The sequence below is a fragment of the Mchenga conophoros genome, linkage group LG8 (genome assembly GCF_057382185.1).
Source record: "Mchenga conophoros isolate Kocher_MC1m ecotype Shallow Benthic linkage group LG8, M_conophoros_male_GT1.1, whole genome shotgun sequence".
NCBI lineage: Eukaryota > Metazoa > Chordata > Actinopteri > Cichliformes > Cichlidae > Mchenga > Mchenga conophoros.
Window position 1 is genome coordinate 2272558 of NC_140533.1, and position 27158 is coordinate 2299715.

Here is a 27158-nt window from a genome sequence, read left to right on the forward strand (position 1 = left end):
TCACACACACACACACACACACACACACACACACACACACACACACACACACACACACACGCACGCACGCACGCACACACACACACACACACACACACACGTCCCAAAAACAGTTGTCTAGAAAAGTGGCATTTTTGTCAACAAAGCAAACTTGGTTTAAAATGACAGCAGTTTTAATTTCTAACTCAAACATCCTGTTCATTTGGCTTGTTTTTGTACACAATAACATCAGTTTGTAAAAGGAAATCATTTTAGACATACTGAAGTTGCATCTTAAAAAATGGAATCCTACGGAGTTAAAGAGATTCAGAAGTTCAGCATTCCAAACACAATCACATTGTTTAAAGAATACCTGGAATATATTTAATTTTTGAAAAGTTTAAAAATCTAAGACAGGGGTTCTGCCTTTATTAGCCTTATTCATTGAAACATTTTTCTTAATGCGACATTTGTGTGTTTTCTCCAGATAAAATTGAGGATTAGTTTTGCCATGTTCAGATTTTGGGAATGTTCAAGTTCAATATAAATCTTTTGTAATTAAGGATGTGCCTAAAATAGTCATGTCCACCTGAAGCTACAACTCAAACCTCTGTTCAGCTGAGTTACTTTGGGGGTTGACATTTTCAAATGATCATCAACAACATTGGACAGTTTTCATCCTCTCCCGTCTCACTGTGACAGGGGTGTGGTCTCTGGCTCTGCTGCAGTAAAGCGGTAGTACGGTCAGCTCACGGGGCGGAGCCGGGAGGTCGGAAGGGACAGGTGAGAGGGATTGCAACTAATGAACGCTTTCCCACCTTTTAGTGCTTGGAGTTGGGAAGGAGCTGGAAAAGCTGGCTTCCCGGTTGAATACTAAGTGCTGGAACCAATAATTGAACGCTGTGTGGGTCCTGATCATTTCACAGTCACTAAACACTAAAATACAATATCATTGGTACTATTACTATAGTTACTTTTAAGGCTGCCGTGATTAAATTTAGGGGGGCTTTAGCACCCCCAACAGTATCCAGTCTTTGCAGTTCTAAGTAATATGTAGGTTACTTAGGCGAGACTAACACTGTAAGTGACAGTAATATCCATCCATCTATCTTTTATGATTTAACAGAATAAAAACTTTTCTGACCAAGACACAGAAGCAATGATCCATTAAACATGTGAACACTCCAGAGACACACCTGTACCAAAACAACTGAAACATATAATCTGCACTTATTCACAAATATATACTTTACTGTAGAGGATGTTGTTTGACAAGCTGCAGAACTGTGACCTAGCTCTGAGTTCACAGTTAAACATACATGAATATAGCAACGGGGCCAGCAGGAGACCATATGAACTGGACACAAAGTTCACAAAGAAAAAATGCGCTCTCACTCACACACGCTGTGCATGCAAGCAGACACCTGTAGCACTCTGTGAGAAATGTACACGTCTGTAAAAGTGTAAAGACTATCTGTCTTAGATTGCAGGGGCCAGCAGGAGATAAATAGGGGAGACATTTTATTTAGGTGCACTAAAAGTATATCAGAGTGCTCCTCAGTCACTCATTAACAAATTCTATGAATTAGTGTAACTCAGAATTCTCAAACTCCAGTCGTCGAGGGCTGAAACTTTTCCATGTGAGCCTGTTGCAACACACCTCAATACAATTAGTAAGTCATTAGCAAGAGTATAGAACTTGACTGCATGCTGACGTGGCAACCCCTAACCCTACCTACTCAAGTAAAATTAAGTAAATGTGAGTGTTTGGAAAAATGTAAAATGGCCTGTATTTGTATAGCGCTTTTACTTAGTCCCTAAGGACCCCGAAGCACTTTACACTACATCCAGTCATCCACACACTGGTGATGGCAGCTACATTGTAGCCACAGCCACCCTGGGGCGCACTGACAGAGGCGAGGCTGCCGGACACTGGCGGGCGCCACCGGGCCCTCTGACCACCACCAGGCAACGGGTGAAGTGTCTCGCCCAAGGACACAACGACCGAGACTGTCGGAGCCGGGGCTCGAACAGGCTCGGCAAACTTCCGATTACAAGATGAACTGCCAACTCTCGATCGCTGTACTTCTAATAGTACTTTTATTGCACCATGTTCATTCACTCATGAGCTGCTGTAACATGAATCAAATGGCTGAAGCGCAACCTCAGCGTGCAGTCAAGTTCTAGAGTCTTGCTAATGACTTACTAACTGTATTCAGGTGTGTTGCAACAGGGTCAGGTGGAAAAGTTTCAGGAGTTCGAGGCCCCTGCTGTGAGCCACGTCAGTAGTAATAGTGGGCGGGGCTAGAGCCCCGAGACCCGTTCATTGTGCCGACACGCGTGGCCGTGTTTCACCTAACTATGCCTATTTCTTCCTTTGAACACTTTGTATTTTGCAGCCCGGGACTTCGAGGCGGGCTGTGGGCGGCGCACCCAATAAGAAGTAGACGGGTTACTGCTGCTTTTTGCATTGGCTGAACAAAAGTCAGTTTCACGTTGCATTAGTTTTTATTGGGTGGGCAAGTCGCCAGATAGGGCAGACTGATCTCATATCTGTCCGTGGAATGAGTCAGCCTAGAACATTGTAACAGGGAAAGTTTTGTAACTCTGAGCAGTGTCCAAACGCTACTTTTCCCCCTTTGAAACCTTTATTTTGAAATAAAGAGACCGGAAGTGCTGCGGCGACCCTCGAATCACCGAAGAAGCTTCGACAAAACAGGAGCGAGTCGACTGGATAAGTTCGAAAAAGATCATTGTGTTCCTCAGACGGACTGTGAGGCTGTTTACAACATGGCTCCCACTAACGTCTTTCAGCCGTTCTCCTCAGAAGCGGGTAAATATGCGGAGTGCTGGCCGCGGTAACAGGTATCTGTTTGCTAAACTTGGTGCTGCAGCTACTGTACAGGGACCCACTGCACGAAACACGTGTTCAGCAAGTTTCCATTCGTATCACACATGTGTGCGGTAGAGCGTGTACTTCTGCTGCTGTACAATCAGATGTGAAGCACGTGGCTCACATGTCCCCATAATGTACTTTATTATGTATAAAACCAAATGCAAATCATGTCAGTGCGTGTTTACATTAAAGGGGAAAAGTCCTGAATACTTGCAGAATGCCTCGTGCCTGTTTTTTTTTTTTTTTCCTTTTTATTTTATACAAAGAAAAGCGTTTCAATCACAAACTGATGTAAAACCAAATCATCAGACAGCTGGAAATAAAGCACAGAAGCCCCAGACCCCACCCTAATCTGTCACCCAGTCTTTAAATAAAAAGTACACTTTGTATATATACCATGTAGTGGTACTGCATATGTAAAAAAAACAAATATCCAAAGAATATTTAAGTTATGCTGAATAAAAATCCACCCATCTCACATTTATCACCTGCAGGATCACTTTTTTCTCTTTCTTTCTCCTGTTATGTGTAATATGTAGTTTGTCATTCTATAACTGCATCCCACTTTCTGCTCAGGATGCAGCTGCCCACTGGAGTCAGAGCTGAGAGCAGTGCTGCAGCAAAGGATCATGGTCTTGGATGGTGGAATGGGAACTATGATCCAACAGCAAAAGCTTGAAGAAGAAGGTTTCAGGGGGGAGGAGTTCAAAACACATACACTGCCGCTGAAAGGCAACAATGACATTCTCAGCATCACACAGCCGGACATCATTTACAAAATACACAAGGTTGGTTAATCCAGTCAACAAAATGGGAATCTTTGCACTTCGCCTGCACTGTGCAGGTGTGTAATTGTATTTATGTGCAAGCTTTGCTCTCCTCATCTTGGCTGCTTAAAGGAGTACCTGCTGGCTGGTGCTGATATCATAGAGACCAACACTTTCAGCAGCACGTCCATCGCCCAGGCAGACTACGGACTTGAACACATGGTACGATGTCCCTACTTGACCACAGCTTGGCTTGCATGGAACCATGTTAGAATTTATGAGTCATTTATCCTTTTATGGAAGGAAGTCGTTTTTGTGAATGTCAGGTTTCAGCTCAGTAAAATATTTGTCTTCAGTATTTTTTTTATTATATTGATTTATTTACTGTTCAGCTCAATTGTATGTGCTGTAACAAAGACATTTGAATTAATCTTAAGTATATTACTACACTGACCTTTTCCACTGAAACATGAGACATAATCATTTCAGTAATAAGTAATGACGGGTTGCTCTAAGGTGTAAACCTGTGTGTGTTGTGTAGGCTTATCGTCTCAACAAAGCATCAGCACAGCTGGCGAGGAGGGCAGCGGACGACGTCACTAAACAATGCGGTCAGCAGTACAGCCACACATTACTGTCACCAGTGTTTGTGCAATGCTGCAGTGTCAGAGAGTTCATCAGCACCTTTGTGTTTGTTATCAGGGGATAAACGCTACGTGGCTGGCGCAGTGGGTCCCACCAATAAGACCTTGTCTGTTTCACCATGTGTGGAGAGACCAGATTTCAGGAACATCAGTAAGACTGCTCACTGGTTATTCAGCCAACGTTGTGCTTTAGCTTTTAAACACTGTCGATGTAGATAGGTGAGATGGTTTGTCGCTGCATGTGTGAAGAGATGCGTGATTGGCTGATGAACTGCAGTTAATGTTGCAACTGTTTGCATAATATCGTGACTCTTAGGGTTAGGGACATATTAGCAGGATCGGGAAGAGGAATGTCAGGAATTCCAGCACCGGTGTTTTATGCTTCATTATATGTGTGATTTGTGAAGTAACTCTGGGCTGTACACTCAGATTGAATGATGTCATTGTGCAAATAAGCACCATACAGTATGTAACTGCAATGAATAAAGTGTGTGTGTTTTCTGCAGCGTTCGACGAGCTAGTAGAAGCCTATTCAGAGCAGGTACGAGGGTTATTAGACGGGGGAGTGGACATCCTTCTAGTGGAAACCATCTTTGACACTGCCAATGCAAAGGTACCCCTCATCCTGTTTACATAGTGGTAATGTTAAGGTTAAAGGATTAACACTGAGTAACCCACTGATGAACACTTCATTACAGATGAAGTACTAGTACTAGAATTTCAACTTATTCCACCAGTAGAGTGCACTTTTGAACTGTATGCAAGTCTTTTTTACACTCTTTCTACTTGATCATTGTATCTGCAGGCTGCCTTGTTTGCGATCGACCTGTTATTTGAAAAGAGCTACGAACGAAAGCCAGTCTTTGTAAGTCTGGTTCTTTATTCTTCTCCACGCTGCACGACTTTTAAACACTGTTTACCTCACTTAGAATGGATGGAGGAGTGGACAAACACACATCATAAGGCTTCATTTTCAGAGTATTCTAGTTTCAATCTCACATCCTAGAAACTTTGCTCATAGTTTCCTAAAAATGAGTGTTTCTCTAAATGTATTGCAGTTCACTACTAATTAATGGTGCGTCTTCTAAATAAGAATACTGAGGAAGTCCGGTGTTTTGCATCAGTTATTTAAAAATAAGCCAAAGTTTAATACACTGTAGACACATTTAACCAAAAAGTATCGTTATTATGTCCTACAATGTCCCCGGTGTGACGTTTCCACAGGCTGATGATTTGGGGTGTCATGTGACCTGCTGGTGTCCGTGGTGGTTGGTACACTGTGTGTCAGTGCAGCCGGGAGCTCGTAGGACACTTCATCCTGTTTGCTGACAGACCTTTCCAGCACCTGCCCACGTGTCACCACAGGCAGCATTTACTGCACATGTGTCAAAAGAAAGGCTGATAGTCCCACGACTTTTCTTAAACACTTAAATATAAGAAGGATTATAACAAGACCTAATAAATGCAGCATAAAGAACTTTCTCTGTTCTGTATTTTTGTAAAATCCTTTAAAGCTTAACAAAGATGTTTTTAGAACTGGCTGAAAAGTATTGAAAGTGATTCTAAAGAAATCAGTTCAGCCTTAATAAGTTGCTATTAAATTCTTACCGTGCTCATACAGATCTCAGGGACCATTGTGGACCGCAGTGGACGGACTCTGTCTGGTCAGACCGGAGAAGCCTTTGTAGTGAGCGTATCGCATGCTGATCCGCTCTGGTGAGTTACTGTACATCAAACCAAACAGCTGCTCTTCTAAATGTAGAACAAACCAGTGATGTGATACAAATGGCTTCCCAGTAAGACCCTTCCTCCTTTCTTTGTGCAGTATTGGTCTGAACTGTGCTTTGGGGGCAAAAGAGATGAGACCATTCATTGAGGCCATAGGCAAAAGCACCACAGCTTTCATTATCTGTTATCCCAATGCAGGTAAGACACTGTGTAAACAGCAGAGGACACACAAACCACACATGCTGAAGCCATGATGATTCTGATGACACACCACAGCTTTGTATAGCAGGTTCATCGTGTATGTAGTCCAGGCAGTTCCTGCTGCAACATCTTTCAGAGCCTCCAGGAAGATGTGATGTCATCATATCTACATGTTGTCTTTCTCTGTTAGGCCTTCCCAACACATTTGGAGGGTACGATGAAACTCCACAAGTAACAGCCTCCAATTTAAAGGTTTGATTTTTTTTGTTTGTTTTTTCCTGAGTGACATTTAGGTGTAAAGCAGTACAGGAAGGGACAGAAAACCTAGACCCTGCAGTGAAGGGTCCACTTGTCCCCTTAGACTGAGTCAGAGCAATTAGCTTTACACCGTCTGAACAGAATGATGACGCAGAGCTGGAGGGTCCCGAGGTCCAACCCAGATGGGGTCCGTCTGTGTGGAGTTTGTTAAATATCATCTGTCTGTGCTCGCACAGGTTTCCTCTTGGAGCTCTGACTTCTCCCACCTTGGGAAAAAGATGCTTGGTTAACCTTCCCTACGTCAACCTAGGACACTCTCACAAGAGAAACTCCCGATTTCCTCCTGAATCTGATATCCCAGGTTGATCACCTGTAGCTGGCCTCATTGACAGCACTACATTTCTCAGCTTCCATGCAGGTGCTACTGTCAGCTTAAGCTGGAGGCCTGCCAGCTGCCATCCAGTGTGACTGAAAACAGTATTAAAAGACAAAAACCTGTCTGGGGTTGCTGAGGAGTTGTGCTGACTTTGTTTGGACTTCTGTGGAAAGTCTGTCGTAACCAGTGTTACGCCCCTAGCCTAGGCGTGTAGAGGAGAGAGAGACAAATCCCCGCCCTGGTTCCCAAGCCAAACATCCAGAACCAGTTGTGAGTTAAAGGAGGTGATTTTATTGAAGGTAATGAAGCACAGCTCCAGGGTGAACCCAGGCCAAAATAATAAACCAAACCAACTAAGTCCCACCAGAAAACTAGCTAAACCCTAAGAACGAAACAGAACAAACCAAGGACAACACTAACCCTCGCTGCCTAACCCGGCAAACAGGAGAAAACTGTTCCAAAGGAAAAGGTGGCTCACCCCTTCCGCCTAAGCACTAAGTTAATGCACCAGGAGCGGCTCTCACTGAGCACGCTCACACAAACGCACAGCAACAGTGTAGGCTGGAAAACCAGGGTCAGGACCGCGTCGGCTGTCAAGCTGCTCGCTCCACTCTCTCTCTCTCTCCTGCGGGAGCTGTCAGAGCGGCTTTTTGAACGCGGTCACGTGTTCCACGGTCCAATCAGCTGCTCACTACTCTTCATTAGGGGAGGGACCTGCAAAGAGTCTTAAGCACAGTAAAGAGACACAGAACAAAACAGCGCACACAGTGTTGTTATGGCCACAGCCGTAACACCCAGACACCCGTTTTAACCCTGTGCTGTAACCTTCCACATAACCTGTAGCTACACATTGGGTCAGCGATCTACGAATGAATGAAGGTTAATGTGTTGGGTTAAAATGGGTTTCCGGTTAAGACGTAAGTTTCCTGCTGAAGCATAAATCAGTCATAAGACTGTGTCCTGTCTGCAGGAGTTTGCCATGGATGGACTTGTGAATATTGTGGGAGGCTGCTGTGGAACTACTCCATCACACATAAGGTCAGTATAACATTTTCATAATAAAACGTCTGCCTCAAATATAACACTCCAGTTTTCTGTTTCCCTCCTCCCATACAGAGCCATAGCTGAAGCAGTCAGACACTGTGTGCCGAGAGCTCCTGCTGCTGATATTTATCAAGACTACTTGCTGCTCTCTGGTAGTAAAACCTCTCGTTACACAGCTGCAGAACGACACACACGGTAGAAACGGTGTTTGCACGTCAGACTTTGAAACTCGTTGCACTCTGGGAGTTAAAATTCCAAACGGAGATTGTCAGTTGGTTTATAAATTCAGGAGTTCTGATCAAAGCTGTTCTGCTTTCATTTCCATCTCCTGGTTTCTTTAGCAGGAGACAAAGTTTCAAACTTTAAAAGAAATCCTAACATTGAGTATTAACATGCCGAACCTTTGACAGAACAGAAGCAGTTGTTGTAAGCTTGCTGTGCTAAAGGGCTGCTTGTTGATTTAACTTCATGCAGGACACAACATATTCTTTTGTTTGCAGGTTTAGAACCGTTCACCGTTGGCCCACACACCAACTTTGTAAACATCGGCGAGCGTTGCAATGTGGCTGGGTCACGCAAATTTGCTAAGCTGATCATGGCTGGAAACTATGAGGTAGTTTAATTTAATAATATTACCTGAATTTATTCGTGTTGTTTTTAACATTAATGCTGTTCACTTTCAGAAGTTTGATTGTGATTGTTAGGTTTTTAATTCTCAACTGGCTTTTCTGTGTAATGTGAAGGAGGCTCTGAGCATCGCTAAGGCCCAGGTGGAGATGGGAGCTCAGGTCCTGGATATAAACATGGATGAAGGGATGCTAGACGGACCAAAAGCCATGGCTCGATTCTGTAGCTTCATTGCTTCTGAGCCAGATATTGCTCGGGTAGGACATTCAAAGGCAAAACATTCATATGAGTACAGCATACATTACAGAAATAGAAGTACAGTCTGACCGGCGTAGTGTAAGCAGAGCCTCAGAGTGTGATGAGGTTATCAAACACGCCCCTGCCCCTGCATAGATGGTGAAACTGTCACCTGTTAAATATCAGCAAGCTTCAGCTTTCGCTCTGAGCACACTGACGAATGAGCTGAAGGTTTTCACCAAGCTGCTTTCAATCAGTGTCTTTCTGTTAGCTGAAACAACAATATGCTTCGGTCCTGTATTACACTTCATGCTTTTCCTACTCTGTGAGATAAGCTGAGTGATAATGAGATGTCTTTGTGTTCAGCAGTTTCCAAACATAAGAGTAAAGCTGTTCTGTAGTGCAGGTATGAAATACTGTTGACTGTATCGCTGACACTTTGCTGTTAGCAGCAGAGCATGGAGGCAGCGAGCAGCAAAGCTGCTACTGAATAGTGTAGTAAAGACGTGATTGTCTGTTGTCAGCGATACCTGATCTGATCAGTGCATCAGTGGACATGATGATGTACACACTGCAGGCTGTTTTTGTTTCCCTTCAGCTCTTCTTCCCTTCCTCAGGTTCCTCTCTGCATCGACTCCTCTAACTTCTCAGTGATTGAGGCTGGGCTGAAATGCTGCCAGGGGAAGTGCATCGTGAACAGCATCAGTCTGAAGGAGGGCGAGCAGGAGTTTCTGCTCCGAGCTGCCACTGTGAAGCGTTACGGAGCTGCTGTGGTGGTCATGGCTTTTGATGAGGAGGGGCAGGTTTGCACATGCCTTCGCTCATGTGGACACACAGACAGACACACATGAACTTGCTGATAAGCGTGCTGTCCTCTGCAGGCCACAGATACGGAGCGCAAAGTGGAGATTTGCACTCGTGCCTACAAGCTGTTGGTCAACAAAGTGGGATTCGACCCAAACAACATCATCTTTGACCCCAACATCCTGACCATTGGTACAGGCATGGAGGAACACAACGAGTATGCAATCAGCTTCATCGCGGCCACTAAACTTATTAAGGTAGAGACTCAACACAACTTCATCTCATCCCTCAAAGTTTGCATCTGTGCTTTAGCAGCCACATTACTTACAAACCTCATCCTTTATCTTCCTGTAGTTTGGTGTTTCTAACTAACTTATATAACTAGTAGATTTCAGGGCTAAAAAATGCCTTAAGGTCATTCAAGTATAAGGACAACAGCATTAATTCTCATTAAGTGATATTTACTGTACAGGCTAGAAACTGTGCTTAAACTATTCTAATCAGCTGTTTGAAGTTTTATTCAATAGTCCATCAGTTCTGTAGATCCACATTAATCACAACACAAACCTTTGATTCTGGTTGGTGTAACCGTGATGTGTTTTTGCATCGGCGTTGATGTTTAGGAAACATTGCCAAGAGCCAGGGTGAGCGGAGGTCTGTCCAACCTGTCCTTCTCTTTCCGAGGAATGGAGGTGATCAGAGAAGCTATGCACGGGGTGTTTCTGTACCGTGCTATCAAGGTAAACATGAAGATGAGCGATTGTAGTGCGGGCCTTCATTTTTGTGTTTTGTTATTATTCGATGTAGTGAGCGTAAACAGAAAGAAAGAGTGAAACTGCATGTGAAGATTCAGAACGCTCTCACAAAGACTTGCAGTGTACTTGTTGGAACTCTGTAACAACAAATGATCTTTAGTTCAATGAAATTTGCCTCCAAATGTAACGAGCTACACATTTCTTATTAGAAATAAGAAGTTTGTCTGCGTTAGCTTTATGTTGCTATCCGCTGTGCCGCGACAGAACGGTATGGATATGGGAATAGTGAATGCAGGGAACCTGCCCGTTTATGACGACATCGACAAGGAACTGCTGACACTGTGTGAGAACCTCATCTGGAACAGAGATGGCGATGCTACGGAGAAGCTGCTGGCCTACGCACAGGTACACACACGCATGTCACGCAGCACCAAGCTGTTGTTGCTTTGCTTGACAGATGTTTGTTAACAGAACAACACCAAAGGAGGGAAGCAGATCATTCGGACAGACGAGTGGAGGGAAGGAAGTGTAGAGGAGCGGCTGGAGTACGCTCTGATAAAGGTAAGGTAATCGGATGTTTCTGTTATACAATAAAATACGCTTTTAGTTGTGAGAGAATTGTCAGAGCGGTCCAGTAGGTAGAGCTGTGTGCCTAGGATGAAAGAGAACAGCCCTTTTATTGTAATTGTACATGTACAACAAAATTATAGAGCTCCACACCAGCTGTGCAGGAATAAAATATAAATAGTAATAAATAACAAAAGATTGTATACAAAAAGCCACAGATTGGAAAACAAAGTGCTTGAGTTGTGGGACCTGTTGTTATCCCTGGAATTAGTAGCAGCGGCTTTCAAGGCTTGATCAACCTCCACTGCTCCAGAACAACTGTTGTCGTCCCTGAAAAAGACCAAGAAAGCCTCATTTCTGCTGTTCAATACTGAAGAAATGTAAACTTTAAAATGATGCCAGAGACTCTCAGCTGTGTCTGTAATCAAACCTCTGTAACTTTGCTCTGCTTCACTTCAGCAGCATCAGGTTATGTTCATATGCTGATTCATGGTTTTTTTAGCTGCTGCAGAATATTTTAAAGCAGTTATAAAAAACCAGGCCAGGAAAATCTGCTTCATGTTTTTCTGTTTTATCCTCAGTCACTTTGACACAAAGGCCTCTGCTGTGAAGCTCACACCTCTGATGAAGTCTCACAGTGTCAGCTTTCTTTTTATAGATAGAAAAATATGGATATGTACTGTTAAATGATGAGATGTATAATTTTTCTGACTGTCTGAGGCAAAATTTCCCTGATTCAAATCGAATCGATTGTAGAAATCCGTGGCGATACCCAGCCCTAATTCAAACACCTTGTGAAGAGTATGTAGAAGCATTGTCAGTCTCTGTCGGATCCTCGTGAGGTGAACGGTTAATTGTTTTTCAATAGTCGTGACAAGTTGCATAATTATGATCCAAAGAACTGACCTCACACCCATTTGTTCACCAGTAGTGCTGGTTTCAGTCGTTATCCAAATGTACCTTGGGGTTGGGGAAAGCAGCTGAGACTGAAGACGTCGTGATACGTTTGGTAACTTTTGGAACCTCCCATTAATTTAGAGATTAAGGGCACGCTGTGGGGTGTGCTGGAAATGTTTTGGGGGGGTTTTGGTGGTCGGGTGGGACACTGACACTTTATGAACTTGTGGAGTTGGATTAAGTTTCATTTACATCTAAGTTGTAAGAAATGATTGGGTTGATTTTTGGGTTTTATTTTGCCATGAAGTAAACAGCATTTATTTTTCAAAGAATCAAGTCGGAAGTGCGTTCTGAAACAAACCACCCTTTGCCGCCCACGCCCTTTTTTGGAGTATTTTTTGTTTTGGAACTTGAAAGGCCGTGGCAGATAGTTTTAGACGTATCTGTTCTAATGATCACATCCTAATTTACTTTACTCTAAGGAGGGAGAGTGAAAATGTCTGGATTTTATCTTTAATAGTTTGGGAAGTATTCATGTTCAAACATTGCCTCAAATTCCACATATGAAATTTATATATATTGACTTTGTTTTGAAAATGTTCCTAACACCAGATGTTATTAATGGTCCGTCTTGTATTGATGCTGTTAGGGAATAGAGAAGTATGTGGTGGAGGATGTTGAAGAGTGTCGGGCTCAGGTTCACCGCTACACTCGACCCCTTCGTATCATTGAGGGACCCCTGATGAACGGCATGAAGGCGGTGGGAGACTTGTTTGGAGCTGGAAAGATGTTCCTGCCACAGGTACGATGATGACTTTGAGTGCATGTGGTCTGGCAGCTGATTATGGTCAAATTTCATGGTGAACACCGTTTCTGTGGCACAGTGTGGGAACAACTTTAGCTTTGCTTTGTCTCAAATAAAATGACCAGTTTTAGTTTTAGTCAAATATCCTGACAGATCCCCAAGTTTATTTCAGTAAATCCGATAAAACTGTCTAAAGAAGTAATTATGGCTAATAAAGAAACTCAGTTCATCACCAAATCCCCTTTTCCTTTGAATGAGAATAGAATAGAATAGAATAGAATAGGCCTTTATTGTCATTGTGCATGTACAGTGAAATTGTGGGTGCTCCACACGAACTGTGCAGGGATGAAATATGAATATTTTCTTTTAGTGTTTGTTAACAGTCCAAATGTCCCAGAGGAAGAAGCTGTTTGTGAGTCCTGACTGACCTGAGGTGCCATCCAGAGGGCAGCGGGTGGGTGGGCTTCTAGGGGTCACCTGTAATGACCCTGGTTTTCCTCAGACAGAAGGATCCGGGGATGGCTTACAAGGACTGCAGAGGGCAGCCAATGATTTTTTTGGACGGTGTTACTTACTTCCTGTTCCCAGTTGTGGCAGTAGGAGAGCACGCTCTCCACTGAGGGCTGCAAGAACTTCTGATCCAAGTTATTCTTCCTCAGGACACGGAGGAAATGCAGCAGTGGTGTTGTGGGTCTAGGGTGAGGTCGACGGAGATGTAGGTGCCCAGAAACCTGAAGGTGGAGACAGATTCCACCCGTTCTCCATTTATGATGAGACGGCAGTGGAGCTGTCTGTGTCTCCTGAAGTCCATGACGAGTTCGTTTATTTGAAGGACGCTCAGTTTCAGGTTGTTTTTTCAGGTTGCTTTCTGAGCATCGGCGGGACAAATTCACTGCCTCTGTCCTGTACACTCTCATCTCCATCAGAGATTAGCCCACCCACAGTGGTGTCATCGGCATATTTGACAATAACGTTGGGTGGGTGGATTAGAGTACAGTCATTTTGCTTAGTAGGCCTGCTTGATATTATTGTGCATGGTCCAGTGTCCTGTTAGCATCGTGGGAGATGTAAGCGATGGCTGCAATGAAAGGGCCTGCACTGAAGGGCCATCGCCTCTAACTCCGGTGAGTCGATAATCCTCCTGTTACAGCAGCAGTCCTGGAGTACATAAGCACAGAGCCCACTTCCTTTACTGGAGTTTTTGTTGTGCTGTTGGTGTTGTAGGGGCCAGCTGCACTGAGGCACTGGGGATTTGTGGATGGAGACAGGATTCAGTTACGTAGACGACGCACTCCCAGACAGTTGCAGTAACTTATTAAACCAGAGATTAAAATTTAAACTAAAAATGAAACCAGAAGGTCTTCACTTCAATCAAATAGTTATTATTAAATAATTATTACATAAGCAGTTTAAGAAAATTACACTGATTATATTGACCTTGTGTGCGGCTTCCACACTTAACAGGATTGGGAACTTCGTTGTAGTGAATGCAGTTTACTTGTGTCTTCGAAAGACTTCAGTTTATCTCAGTGAACCTTTGTATGAACCTTTCCCCAGGAGGTTTTTATCCTTCACCAAAACACATTAATCGTTTGACTGTTTCTTCCTATATGTGCAAAGATGTCTGAGTCAGCAGTCATGTGTCTGCAGGTCATCAAGTCGGCTCGTGTTATGAAAAAGGCGGTTAGTTATTTGATTCCTTTCATGGAGAAGGAGAGGCAGGAGCTCATGGCTGCATCTGGATCCTGTGATGAGACGGTCAGTGCATTTAGAGGAGACTTCAGAGCACTTCTTATTTTTGACTGTTTTCTTTTCCAAAAGCTTTGTGTGTGCAGAATCTGTACAGCACTTTCACAGCTTACATGAATATGAGTTCCACAATAATAAGATAAAGCAAGCAAATACTGGAATAACTGATAAATGATAATAATGCCTCAAAATGTAATGTTTCTACAAATGTTTTCATAAGCTGGAGGGAATAAGCCATGTCACTCAGAGTGGTCAGGTTTGCCGTGGGCCTCCCCTCATTGTTTTCTCTTTGTCTGCAGGATCCCTACCAAGGCACCATAGTTCTGGCTACAGTGAAGGGGGATGTCCACGATATTGGCAAAAACATTGTAGGCGTAGTGCTGGGTTGCAACAACTTCAGGTAACAGTAGTTTGCTGCTGAGCGTCTTGCCTTTCCCACTAAACACATTTACATTGTAATCTGTGTACTTGCAGCACTTAAGTGGCTGCAGCTGACTGAACTTGTACTTGCTTTAACCAGTCGATTGGATTTGAAATTATGCATCAAGACTATAATAAAGTGCCATTTTTCAGCCTTGGGGGGGATTAACATTAATATTCCACTAACTGGGTGATCCCTCTGTTTACAGACTGCAGTCCTCTGAGGCTACATGTTAAGCTCAGTGGTACTGTCAGCAGTGCACTCACTAGGTCAAGTGATGTAACGCACCTCACATTGCCTTTTGATCCTCCACAGGGACTAGTGTTGCATTGTGGGAGAGAAGTAGAAAGCATCCAAATTTCACTGCTCTTTAACATAGGGCTGCTCGATTATGGCAAAAATGATAATCACGATTATTTTCACTGAAATTGAGATCGCGATTATTTGACGATATTTATTTAACCCTTTAAGACCTACTATAGAACCAAGTCCACCAGAGCTTATATTATTTTTTTACATGTTGTAGTGCCATTTGTGGGAGCATTTCAAGTTGCTATACAACTGTTATAGCCCATATCTTAATAATATGTCTGCATTAAGTCCATAGTAACTACATTAATTGCAAAAAAGTGCAATAAACTACAAAAAAATTGAAAATCGTTTTTGTTTTTTGGTTTTTACATATATTTCTACTTGGAGAAATTTAAGAGGTTTATCCCTCAAAACTTTAAATACAAAAAAGTTGCAAAAAATAGTTTACAACAACAGGAAATTTATTTTGAGTGTCTTCATAGTTTTATTTTGGAGATACAGCAATTTTTATATACTGCAGGAAAAACAAAAAACAATCCTATGATGCAAATTTGCAAAGAAAACAGCAGGTGCATCAAAATAAAATATTTCCAGCTGTGGAATTCGAGTTCTAAGCATCCCAGCAACTATTCAGAAAGGTCAAACATGACCAGTATAGGTTTTTAAGGCCTACAAGTAAAAAACTACATTTTCCGCAAAAATGACGTCACTTCCGGTTTCGGACAGGAAATGGCGGACATGAGATAGTTCGTGTTGATGTCTGTTTCACTGTGGGAAGTGTTACGAACAGCTGATCGGATCGGCAAAGCGTGTTTCTGGAATATTATGTTTTTGTTCCTGCAAGAGCTTTTTATGCAATTTTTGCAAAGCTTTATGTGGAAGGAAACCGTGACCGAGGACAAGCTGATGGCATCAGATGTAAGTACAACTCCTCTGGTTTTATATGCAAAACAAATTATTGCGCTAGCTTACACGGTTCAGGTTCTACAGGGATTTAAAGGGTTAACAATAACAATGTATTGAATAATGACTTTAAAAAAATACTATAAAATAATGTGCAAATGTTTGCAATATAAGAAATAAATGAAAAATGTAAACATCTATGTTTAGTGAACTTTGCAGTGTTGCTCTGTGGTGCAGCTACGACACCGTAGCAAAGTTTACACACTGTGTCTACTTGATCCACGTCTGACTGAACCCATAATGTTTCCAACCACTGAAGCTTTTTTTACCTCTCTTTTCAACCAACAGCAGCCACTCTCCTCTCCAAATAACTTCTGCTGAGCTTTCCGAGCTTCCCTCGGGTCCTCTCAATTGTTGTGACAGGTGTTCGAAATGCAGAGAGGTGCGCTCGATTTGCCACACGGAGCAGCGCGAGAGTAAAGCACGAGGGAGGTGCTAATAATCGGCTCAGTCATTTTTAATGATCGTTGAAAGCCCAGATCGTAATCGTGATTAAAATTCGATTAATTGAGCAGCCCTACTTTAACAGCTGTAGTTCAGTGCGTGTGTGCTGCTGCACTTAAATGCTGAGCGACATGAACAATCCTTCACTGTGAATCGCTAACTGAACAACTGAATATTTATTTTCATTTCATTTATTTTTGCACTCTTAAATAAGAATTTCTGCAGTTGTGTAATAATTTTTACATTCTCAGAGAATATTAGGAAAATAAAATAGTTCCCATAAAGACAAAATAAGACATGGACTGTGTATGCTGGAGTACCATGGTGGTGGGTTTCCACTGGTACTAATGACCATCTTTGTCTTAAATTCTAATTGATGACTGCTAGCCCGGGCCAACTGGTTAATCCATAACTACACACATCACGATAAACATCTCCACTAAGCTGTCCTGGGTTCTTTCATAGTTTCTTATCCTTCTTCCATCGTCAGTACTGCATTCAATTCAATTTTATTTATCTAGCGCCAAATCACAACATAAGTCGCCTCAAGGCGCTTCATAGATACAGAGAAAAACCCAACAATCATATGACCCCTATGAGCAAGCACTTTGGCGACAGTGGGAAGGAAAAACTCCCTTTTAACAGGAAGAAACCTCCAGCAGAACCAGGCTCAGGGAGGGGCGGGGCCATCTGCTGTGATTGGTTGGGGTGAGAGAAGGAAGACAGGATAAAGACATGCTGTGGAAGAGAGACAGAGGTTAATAACAGATATGATTCAATGCAGAGAGGTCTGTTAACACATAGTGAGTGAGAAAGGTGACTGGAAAGGAAAAACTCAATGCATCATGGGAATCCCCGGCAGCCTACGTCTATTGCAGCATAACTAAGGGAGGATTCAGGGTCACCTGGTCCAGCCCTAACTATATGCTTTAGCAAAAAGGAAAGTTTGAAGCCTAATCTTGAAAGTAGAGATAGTGTCTGTCTCCTGAATCCAAACTGGAAGCTGGTTCCACAGAAGAGGGGCCTGAAAACTGAAGGCTCTGCCTCCCATTCTACTTTTAAATACTCTAGGAACAACAATGCATATGCATTATATTCACATGCTTCCTGTATGCAGCTGAAACAGACCAAACTGATTCTCCTGCTGCTTCTGCTGTTCTCGTGCAGAGTGATCGACCTGGGTGTAATGGTTCCATGTGATCAGATCCTCAGAGAGGCCGTTACACAGAAAGCAGGTAACTGTAAAGATCAGACTGACAGAAACGTTATGGAAAGTTTCATTTCACAGAGGTTTATTTAATAATGTTAAAATGTTCATCCAAGCGGCCTTCATTCATTACTGGACGTTGCTGGCATTTAAGCAGTAGCTGGATATCTTTAGCCTAGTGTTTGCCTTTTAGGCAGAATGAAAGTTACTCAGCCTGTGTGGTGGAGCTGCTCGTGGGTATACCATGATGTGTCAAGGAGAAGTTTACAGGATTTATTCTGACTTGTGTGATATATAACTGTTGTTCCCTAAATTTGGAAGCCAGTTGAGTGTTTCCATGGTAAGTATCAGTAAGAAATACAGAGTCTGAGAGTACCGAAGCAATTTAATTGTTCTATAAGCATTAATATATAATGCTCCTGTCAGATTATTGTCCTAACGATAGAGCAGTGACGAGTCTGTAATCTTGCATGATGATGGGATATTTTGTTGCTTTTGTGTACTAACTTATTAAAAAGCAGGACAACTTCTAATCATGATATGACCGTAAACAATAGCAGCCTTGGGTAGTGAAAGGTTAGAAAATAACTGGTTGATCCTGTTAATCATTAGTGTGTGAGCACAGCTGTGCATGGAGTCTTATTTAGACTTTTCTCTCTAGCAGGTTTTCACAGGTTTTCATTTTCTTTCTATGCATAGATGAAGAAAATAATATATACATTTAAAGAATTTCCTGAGTTGATTGCATCCTAAACACTTGTGCGTGTTGTCATTTTAGCCCGCATTTTTCAATAAGACCCTTTTAAGCAAAAGCTCAAAGTATTGTTGCAGGATTAAGACTTATTAGTTTGTAACAGCATTTGTGTACTTGCTTTGGTACCTCAGATGTCATTGGTCTGTCTGGTCTTATCACCCCTTCTCTGGATGAGATGATCTATGTGGCCAAAGAGATGGAGAGACTGGGAATGACCACACCACTGCTGATTGGAGGAGCCACCACATCAAAGTATTGCATACCTACAATCACAAAGCTCTAATTCTGAACTAGATACAATGTACTGAAAAGTTCAAGTCGAAGGTTACGTGTAGGAGATGCACTAATGGTCGCCCACATATTTTATCTCGGGGCGAATTTAGAGTCCCCAATGAAAACGGAAGGAAGAATTTGCAAAAGCCTTGCAGGCCTGACAGAAAGTATTCACAGGGCTTCAGTTGTTCCACATTTTGTCCTGTTACAGCCTGATTTTTTTTACGTTTGTGTTCAATTTATTTTGATCATGTGAACAATATACAGACTTTCATTTAGGGGGAAAAAAGAAAGAAAATTTGATTAAATGAATTTTTAACAATTCTGTGGACAATATCCCATAATGAGAATTATAGTTGTCAGCGTATGCCCACAAACAAAGCCATGAAGTCCAAGGAATTGTAAGGAATTGTCTATAGACCTCCAAGACAGAGTTGGGTCAAGATACAGAAGCATTTCTGCAGCATTGAAGAGTTCAGTGAGCTCAGTGGACGCCGTCATCTGTAAATGGGAGACGTTTGGAGCCATCGGGGCTCTTCTAAGAGCTGACCTGACCAATCTGAGCAATCGGGGTCACTCTGGAAAAATCCAGCATTACTTTGTGGAGAAGTTAAAGGTACAGCACATCAAAGAAACCACGAGAAAGTTCTCGGAACTGATGAAAGAACGGTTGAGCTCTTTGGCTTCGTGTCTGGAGGAAACCAGGCACTGCTCTTCACCTGGCCAGTAACATCCCTACAGCGAAGCATGGTGGTGGTAGCATTATGCTGTGGGGATGTTTTTTGGCAGCAGGAACTAGTCAGGGTCAAGAGGAAGATATCCTTCATGATAACCTGCTCCAGAGAGCTCTGGACCTGGGACTGGGGTGAAGGCTCCAACGGGACAATGACCCTCACACTCAGCCAAGGGGACGTAAAAAATGAATCTACTTTGGAAGAAATGACAAAATGTGGAACACGTGAAGCACGCTGCACAGAATCACTGTAGGCTTTGCAGTGAGTAATATACTGTAATTTCCTAAAGTAGCCCAGCTCCATTCTCAAGTATGTAGATAATTTAGTTCAAATGTAACTTCAGAGTTGTCACAACATTGGAAACTGTCCACAGAGGCCGAAACAGTTGTTTTCTTTTGTTTTTCGATCCAGACAGAAAACAGCTTTTTTTGTTGTATCCACTGGGATCGACTCACTGATGCAGTTCATCTTCTAGCCACTCGAGGCTGACTCCAAAAGTGAGGCAGCCTCGAGAGGCTATAAGAGCATCAGGGCCTCCTTATTTGTTTGTATAGACAATCCTTCTGTAAGCAGAAGTGCAGCAGTCGAATAATAACCTGTACTTTGTGTTGGGTAGGGTACACACAGCAGTGAAGATTGCCCCTCGCTACAGCTGCCCTGTTATCCATGTTCTGGATGCTTCCAGGAGTGTGGTGGTGGTAAGAACATCTGCCTGCCTTGACTCCAACTTTTCCATGATCAAGAACGATGGATGGCAAAAAAACAACATTAAAATTGGGAACGTTTCTATACACATTTGACTTGAAATGACAGTACTAGCCTCAAATGAATCTAAATAAAATGATCCATGTTATAGCTAATACTGCTTTGAGGGGAGAAGTTCAACTTTTTGCACCAATCAAGCAAAATCTTCCAAATTGTCTAAAAATCCTGTGTGGTTCAGTTTTAAACCGTACAGGATGTAAATCAGTTTTTCCAGCACACAGGCTTTGTGTGGTTACACATTGTTTAAGGAGTACAAAATGTGGTGTTGACTTCACGTTTTCCCCGGGCTGTCTCAGTGTTCACAGCTGCTAGATGAAACGGCAAAGGAAGAGTACTTCGAGGAGCTGAAAGAGGAGTATGAGGAGATCAGACAAGAGCACTATGATTCCCTGAAGGTAAAAGCAGCCAGTAGAGAAAAAGAAACCAAACATGGAACATTTCCTGTGACCAAACGGTGGTTTCTCCACCCTTTACCATTGTACAGCGGAGCTGCTGTTAATGAAATCACATACTTGACTGTTCGTGGCACATGTGAATAAATATGTAGATGACACCGAGTTATACTTGTGACATAATCAACTGTCTCCCTGTGTGTTCAGGATCGCTGTTACCTGTCTCTGTCCCAGGCGAGAGAGAAGGCATTAAAGGTAGACTGGCACTCGCTGCCCCAGCCAGGCAAGTCAAGCAATGACCAGTAGTAGTTGTTACCTAATGTGTCATTTTAATTAGGTGCTAAAATATTTGCATTTGATGAAGTTTGAAATGTTGCATTTAGGGCTGCAGCTGTCGAATAATCTGTAAATAATTCCATCGATTAATCGAGTAATCGTTGAGAAATACTTTTGTCTTATTAGTGAGCTATAATAAATATATAAAAGGGAAAAATGCGGGTGTTTCAGAGTTTCTTCTGGACTGCACTGCAGATCACTGCAGATTGTGTAAAATAAAGAGCAGTGGATGGAGCAGCTACAGAGTTCGTTGATCAGGTGCTTCGATGAAGGACGCCTGCTAGTCTTTAATGATAATCACAGGAACAGCGCTGCTGTTTAGGACACCTCGGTAACGGCTCCGCCTCTTTGCTCTTCGTGGCGTGTGAGCAGACTCTGACCTTTTACTCGTGCACTGCTCCTAAATACGTTTGTATTGCAGATTGTTTTTAGTAGCAGATGTGGGTGAAACGGTCACATTTACACTGTTTAAAACTTCTGCGCACTGCAGAGCCTCGAAGCAGAGACTTTGTGTTGAGAATTGTTTTTAAATGATCTAATTATTTGAATTACTCTATGAATGGTTGCAGCCCTCGTTGTCCTTGGTTTCAGGTGCTGAAACAAGCACATACAGAACTGTGAGCAGACTTCTCTGTGTTTCAGTTTGTCCTCAGTTCCTGGGCACTCGTGTGTTTGACTTGTACGATCTGAACAGCCTGCTGGACTTCATCGACTGGAAGCCGTTCTTTGATGTGTGGCAGCTGAGAGGAAAATACCCCAACAGGGGATACCCGAAGATCTTCAATGACAAGACCGTTGGTACAAGCTCAGTCAGGGTTATTTAGAAATATATAAATATATAAATATGTACTGCACCTGTACTGTAGGAAATGGTTAAAATTCAATTATAAATGGATACAAGTGGAGTGCAGGAGAGGGAAAAAGTCACATTTTACTGATTAATGAATCAGACCATACAAACTAAGCCATAAATAAGTCTTGAACCGCCCTGTTATTTGATTACATTTTGCTTCCCAGTGTTCTTAAGGCTTTCTGAAGGTCTTTCAGGGGTTTTCTTCGTACAGCCCCTCGTTTTGGGCCCAGTTCTTGTACCTGATTTGTAACTTGGCCGCTGTGCTACCAGCAGCCTCTTGCAAAAACACACGGCAAAGATAACACAGCTTGACAGGCAGGAAATAGTGTTCTTACAGCAACAGGGCCATTTCCAAAGAGCTATTAACTAAAAACTTGTCTGGGCGTGTGCGGCGCTTCCTCAAAAATGTAAGGAAACTGGACAAGTGGAAAGAAAAACGTCGACAGCAAATGAGCAGTATCAGAAAATGATGTCCTTGAGAAATCCAGTGAAAACCTGTCACAGAAGCCTCATCACAAACGGTCTCATGTCTTGAAAACTAGAATAAAAGTATGAAGCTTCAAGAAGAGCAAACAGTGGAAGAATTCAGGGAAAGCCACTGAACTCGTGATCTTTGGCTACTGCAGGTTCAGAAGCTCGCAAACTCTTTGATGATGCCCAGCAGCTGATCCACCAGATGATTGATGACTGCAGACTGAAGGGGCGGGGCCTGGTGGGATTCTGGCGCGCCCAGAGTAACGGCGACGACATCAGGGTGTACAAAGATGACGCTGCAGTGGACGGGGACACAGAACCCATCGCCACGTTCCACGGCTTACGGCAGCAGGTGAGGGATTGTGATTTATCCTGCTGCGACAGACACCTTTAACATCTTGTCCTGTATAATCGAAGTATTGTAATATGTTCATTTTTAAACACATAACGTCTCCTTTCTGTCAGCGCTCTTTCAACAGTGTTGTGTGTTTGTGCTGCAGGTGGAGAAGGATGGCTCCTCCTCCGAGCCGTACCTGTGTGTGTCTGACTTTGTGGCCCCTGTAGACAGCGGTGTGGCAGACTACATTGGATTGTTTGCTGTGGGTGTGTTTGGAGCTGAAGAACTGAGTCAGCAGTTTCAAGCTCAGGGAGACGACTATAATAGCATCATGGTGAAAGCTCTGGCCGATCGACTAGCTGAGGTACTGTTTCCTGTAAAACGTTAAAAACTTCCTTCCTCCTTGGTAATTATACCACAGTACAAGCGCCAATGTTGGCACGGTAACTCTAGGGTTACTTGCAAGTAACAGCTGGTTACCATTTAAAAATCCTTTCTTCTTTTTGTTTCAAATTCATGGCTTGCAATTTTAAGTCATAGCCATTAGCTGCAGGGGGTGCAGGCGTTTCATGTTAGAGGTGCTTGGTTTCAGCTCTCAGCCATTGCATTGACTACTAGCGCTCATCTACATTATACTGCTCTGATCTCAGCTGGGATTGCTAAAGTCTGATGAACAATGGAGTATGAGAGTCTACAGTTTCGTTTAGGGAAGGGAACTTCTGTATATGCTTTTCCAGCTGACACCCTACTTTTTAATCTGTGCTTGCGGGCATATAGTCCTTTGATGTCTCCAGTATCCAGAGGCAGCTGGATACAATATGGGAACAGTGTGTCCAGGTTATAAACACCCATTTAGAGGCATTGTTTCCATTCACTTGTTTCTTCTTTGTCCATCTGTCCACCATGAAGGCATTTGCTGAAGAGCTCCATGCTCGTGTGCGTAAGGAGCTGTGGGGCTACAGCACAGATGAGGCTCTGCATACCTTGGATCTCCACAGAGTTCGGTACAAAGGAATCAGACCGGCAGCTGGCTACCCCAGCCAGCCCGACCACACAGAGAAGACTATGATGTGGAGCCTGGCTAATATCCAGGAGAAGACTGGTGAGAACACCAAAACCACATCATATCTGACTCCCTGAAACGGATTCATTGTTGCTTAAGTACAAACGTTATGCTGAACAGATGAGTGGGTTGGATTAGCTTAGACAGACGTCTTTAACTTCCATAAGTATTTTTGACGACAAAGTATTGCAGTAAATAATCAGAATTACTGGTTTGTGAAGTGAAATTCTGCAGCAGCTGCGTGATGCTGTGATGTCAGCATGAACTGAGGAGTGTGGAACAGTCTGGATGAACCTCAGATATTCATTTTGTACAAATTTCAAATGAAATCTTCCAGTTTTCTGCCTGTGTGCAAATGTTCATAGCCTATGAAAATAATCAGATATGCATAAATATCTTTCTGTATTCACATTTGTATCATGAACATTTGATCAAATCACATTACTGCATATAATCCACAATCAGGGGTTTAGTTTCACAGCCTCCAAACTCCAGCTGCAGTTTTTATAACTAAACCAGGACATGGATTCAGGTGACTCTCTACACCTATTTATCACGATGACAGTATGTTGATATTGTGCATTCATGTGCTTCAAATCACCTTTTAGAGGAAAAGTCACACTCATGCAAAAAGCATACAGGTGAGAGTGCTTTTATATACCTGTGTGCTTGAGATCGGGTGTTGCATCTGCACAGGGTGCCAAACAGAACAGAGCACGGGTAGGCTGAGCAGGTAATGATCTCCTCAGATGTAGTGCACGCAACGGCTTAAAAACCACCCCGTAAATGTCAGTTGAGAGGCTAACCACGCTAGGTGTAGTTTTTTATGCAACACACTGATCTGCTGTCTGTCTCATGGACATTTTATTTGCTATATTTTTTCCATGTGTGCGTAGGGTTGTGTGGGTGTTTGTTTTCTTTTTGTGTTTACTTGTGCATTTGTGTGTGACTGTAGGCATTGGTCTGACAGAGTCCCTGGCCATGACACCTGCCGCCTCTGTGTCGGGACTTTACTTCTCCAACCCTCAGGCTTCATACTTTGCTGTTGGAAAGATCACCAAGGAGCAGGTATCCATTGATAATGTGCCTCACTGTACATCAGTGTTGAACATGTGTCAACTATAGTTTCATTTAACAGACTGTTTTTAATCTAATATCTGCAGGTCATGATTTCTTAAGGTCTTAAACCTGAAAAAGAGAGATGTCCAGTTCCTGTGCTGCTTTCTGTTTTGTCCATGTCCTGGTCTCTCTATGCGCTCCATTTCTGCCTGAATCTTTCTGCTCATACACCGGCCAAACTTAGTTGATATGCTGCGGGTCTCTTCCCAAACAAGAGCTAAACTTGTGGCCTCTGTGCACATCTCATCTGTAGGTGGAGGACTATGCCAGCAGGAAAGAGATGAATGTGGAGGAGGTGGAGAGATGGCTCGCTCCCATCCTGGGTTATGACAATGAAGTGTAAGCTGCAACAGAGGATCCAGTTTACAGTCCAACCATTCCACTTTGGCTCCCATGAGTTGTTGCTGTAACTGCTGTCACTCCCTCTCACTGACATCCCTGTACAAAGACACAGGGCCTCAGACTTTTCTATTACGATAAACACTACAGGAAAACATTTCATGCCAGTTGTTGACAGTTCATCCGTCTGTCGGGTACTGGACAGATGCACATAGTGGTATTTTCTTTAAAAAAAATTGAAAAAGCAAAGTGCTTAATTAAAACTGCTGTTGCTGCTCTTGCTGCACATTCAATGGCCGATTTCCAAATGTGCAATTAAAGGTTAATACTTGTTGGAGAAGACCATTTACACATGCCCTCAAACAAAGATCACTGAGAAGAAGTGAAGCACAGAAGAGATCAAATCAAACCAATGATACTCACGAGGGCTCGTTAATACCAACTGATTTTACTTTAGCTTTTTATTTGTAAAGAGAAGATTTGTAGACAAACACAGAATGTGTTCAACTTTTAATTTCACGTTGGTCATTTTATTTCTAAAACTTTAGCAGCATCTTATATGGAAACTGAAATGTGCTGGCATAATAGATAACACACTCGTAATGACAGCATGTTGTTCAAGTTTAAAAACAACATATACATAAAACATTTCAAACAACTGTTCTTCGTCTGCACATTTAGGGAAAGAAGACGGATTATGTCAGGTTATAATGCTGTTTCTGCCAAATAATTTTGGTGCTAGTTGCTTTAGTCAGACTATTGTAATATTTCAGCACAAGGGTTGTGATCACTACTGTTTACATTGTGATTTCTGTGTAGTTGGTTTTCTAAACATTTTATCAAAGTAAATGTAGTTTATGGATCAGTTCAGCAGTGTCATTATGATGGCAGCCAGTGTTGATCTTAAACCGCTCGGGGTGCAGCCATGTTCAGATGTCAAATCAGGAGATTCGACAGTTGAAAGATTTGCTGGTTAAGTGCTCTTTACAAATCTTAATGCTGCAGTGTCTGTTCAACGTTTTATGGAACTTTGATACCTTCTCAGTCCCCTTTATTTTTACATAGAAGTGGATTTCTGATAATTAAAAATAAACCAGTCTTAAGCTTAAAGTTGGCTCTGTCTTTTTTCTGAGTTTAACTTTCAGATTCACCTTTTTGTAGAAGCAAAAAGTCCATCTGTGAAAACAGAAGCTGTCTTTGACATGGACGATGCCCATAACACAAACCTGAAAGTTGGGATAAGAAGAGAGGTCTGATGATTGGTCGGGACCAGAATGACTTCATGCTGAGGACTACTACAGATGGCATCTTTAGCTGGTCCTTGTCAGGGGCTGTAGGAATACTACAGATGCAGTATTCTCTTTGAGGGTGTTGAGGGAGGAAATGCAGAGAAGAACAAAAGGAGTTACACTGAGTCTTTGTCTAGAGAAGGCATATGATAGGCTGCCAAGAGGGGAACTGAGAAAGTCGGGAGGTGTGGAGAAGTATTTGAGGATGATACAGGGGATGTACAAGGACAGTGAGATGTGTGGTGCAGGTCAATGTGAAGAATACATCAGGGATCAGCTCGGAGCTTCTTTCTGGTTGCAATAGTGATGACAGATGAGCTTAGGCAGCAGTGTCCAAGAGCCTGGAGGGAAAGGAATGAAAGCGTGTGTGTGTGTGTGTGTGGGTGTGTGTGGGGGGGGGGGGTAGAAATGCAGAGTTGAGGCAGTGAGCGTAGATCAGTCTTACGTACCTGGGCTTAAGCATCCAAACCAAGAGAAGTGAAGAAGAAAGGGCAGGTAGGTTGAAGTGGGTGGAGATGAGTGTCAGGCATGAAATGGAAGGTTTACAAGATGATACTGAGACCTGCTGTGATTGGTGGTTTGGAAACGGTGGACCTGGAAGTGGCAGAATTGAAGATGCTAAAATTTTCACTGTGACAAAGACGGTCAGGAAAGAAGGAAAAGCTAATATTTCTATTCAGACTCTTTCGTTTGTCCTGTTTGTGGTTTCTTTTCCTCTGTTCTCTGCTCTGCTACGGGTCTCTTCCCAT

The 27158-nt window shown here is 42.8% G+C and overlaps 1 protein-coding gene across 1 annotated transcript; it reads left to right on the top strand.

Annotated features, from left to right (window-relative positions):
• Positions 1-2454: 2454 nt before the first annotated feature.
• mtr (5-methyltetrahydrofolate-homocysteine methyltransferase) lies at positions 2455-26230 on the top strand. The gene is made up of 33 exons (XM_085283595.1): positions 2455-2812; positions 3452-3663; positions 3775-3864; positions 4184-4253; positions 4345-4437; positions 4793-4899; positions 5092-5151; positions 5908-6002; positions 6112-6212; positions 6406-6467; positions 7820-7887; positions 7966-8045; positions 8394-8506; positions 8637-8777; positions 9375-9560; positions 9639-9818; positions 10185-10301; positions 10581-10721; positions 10788-10877; positions 12430-12582; positions 14236-14343; positions 14634-14734; positions 17642-17709; positions 18567-18687; positions 20059-20140; positions 20504-20602; positions 20807-20882; positions 21578-21733; positions 22415-22614; positions 22763-22963; positions 23509-23701; positions 24618-24730; positions 25035-26230. Exons 1-33 carry the CDS (start codon positions 2770-2772, stop codon positions 25122-25124), a joined length of 3810 nt encoding a protein of 1269 aa, XP_085139721.1. The 5' UTR covers positions 2455-2769; the 3' UTR covers positions 25125-26230.
• The last annotated feature ends 928 nt before the right edge of the window (positions 26231-27158 follow it).

Excerpts from the sequence above, each read along its gene's own strand:
- mtr (XM_085283595.1), top strand. The coding sequence starts at position 2,770 with ATGGCTCCCACTAACGTCTTTCAGCCGTTCTCCTCAGAAGCGG. Across the intron at positions 9,819-10,184 it reads CGGCCACTAAACTTATTAAG|GAAACATTGCCAAGAGCCAG; the intron begins GTAGAGACTCAA and ends GTTGATGTTTAG. Across the intron at positions 10,722-10,787 it reads AGCTGCTGGCCTACGCACAG|AACAACACCAAAGGAGGGAA; the intron begins GTACACACACGC and ends GTTTGTTAACAG.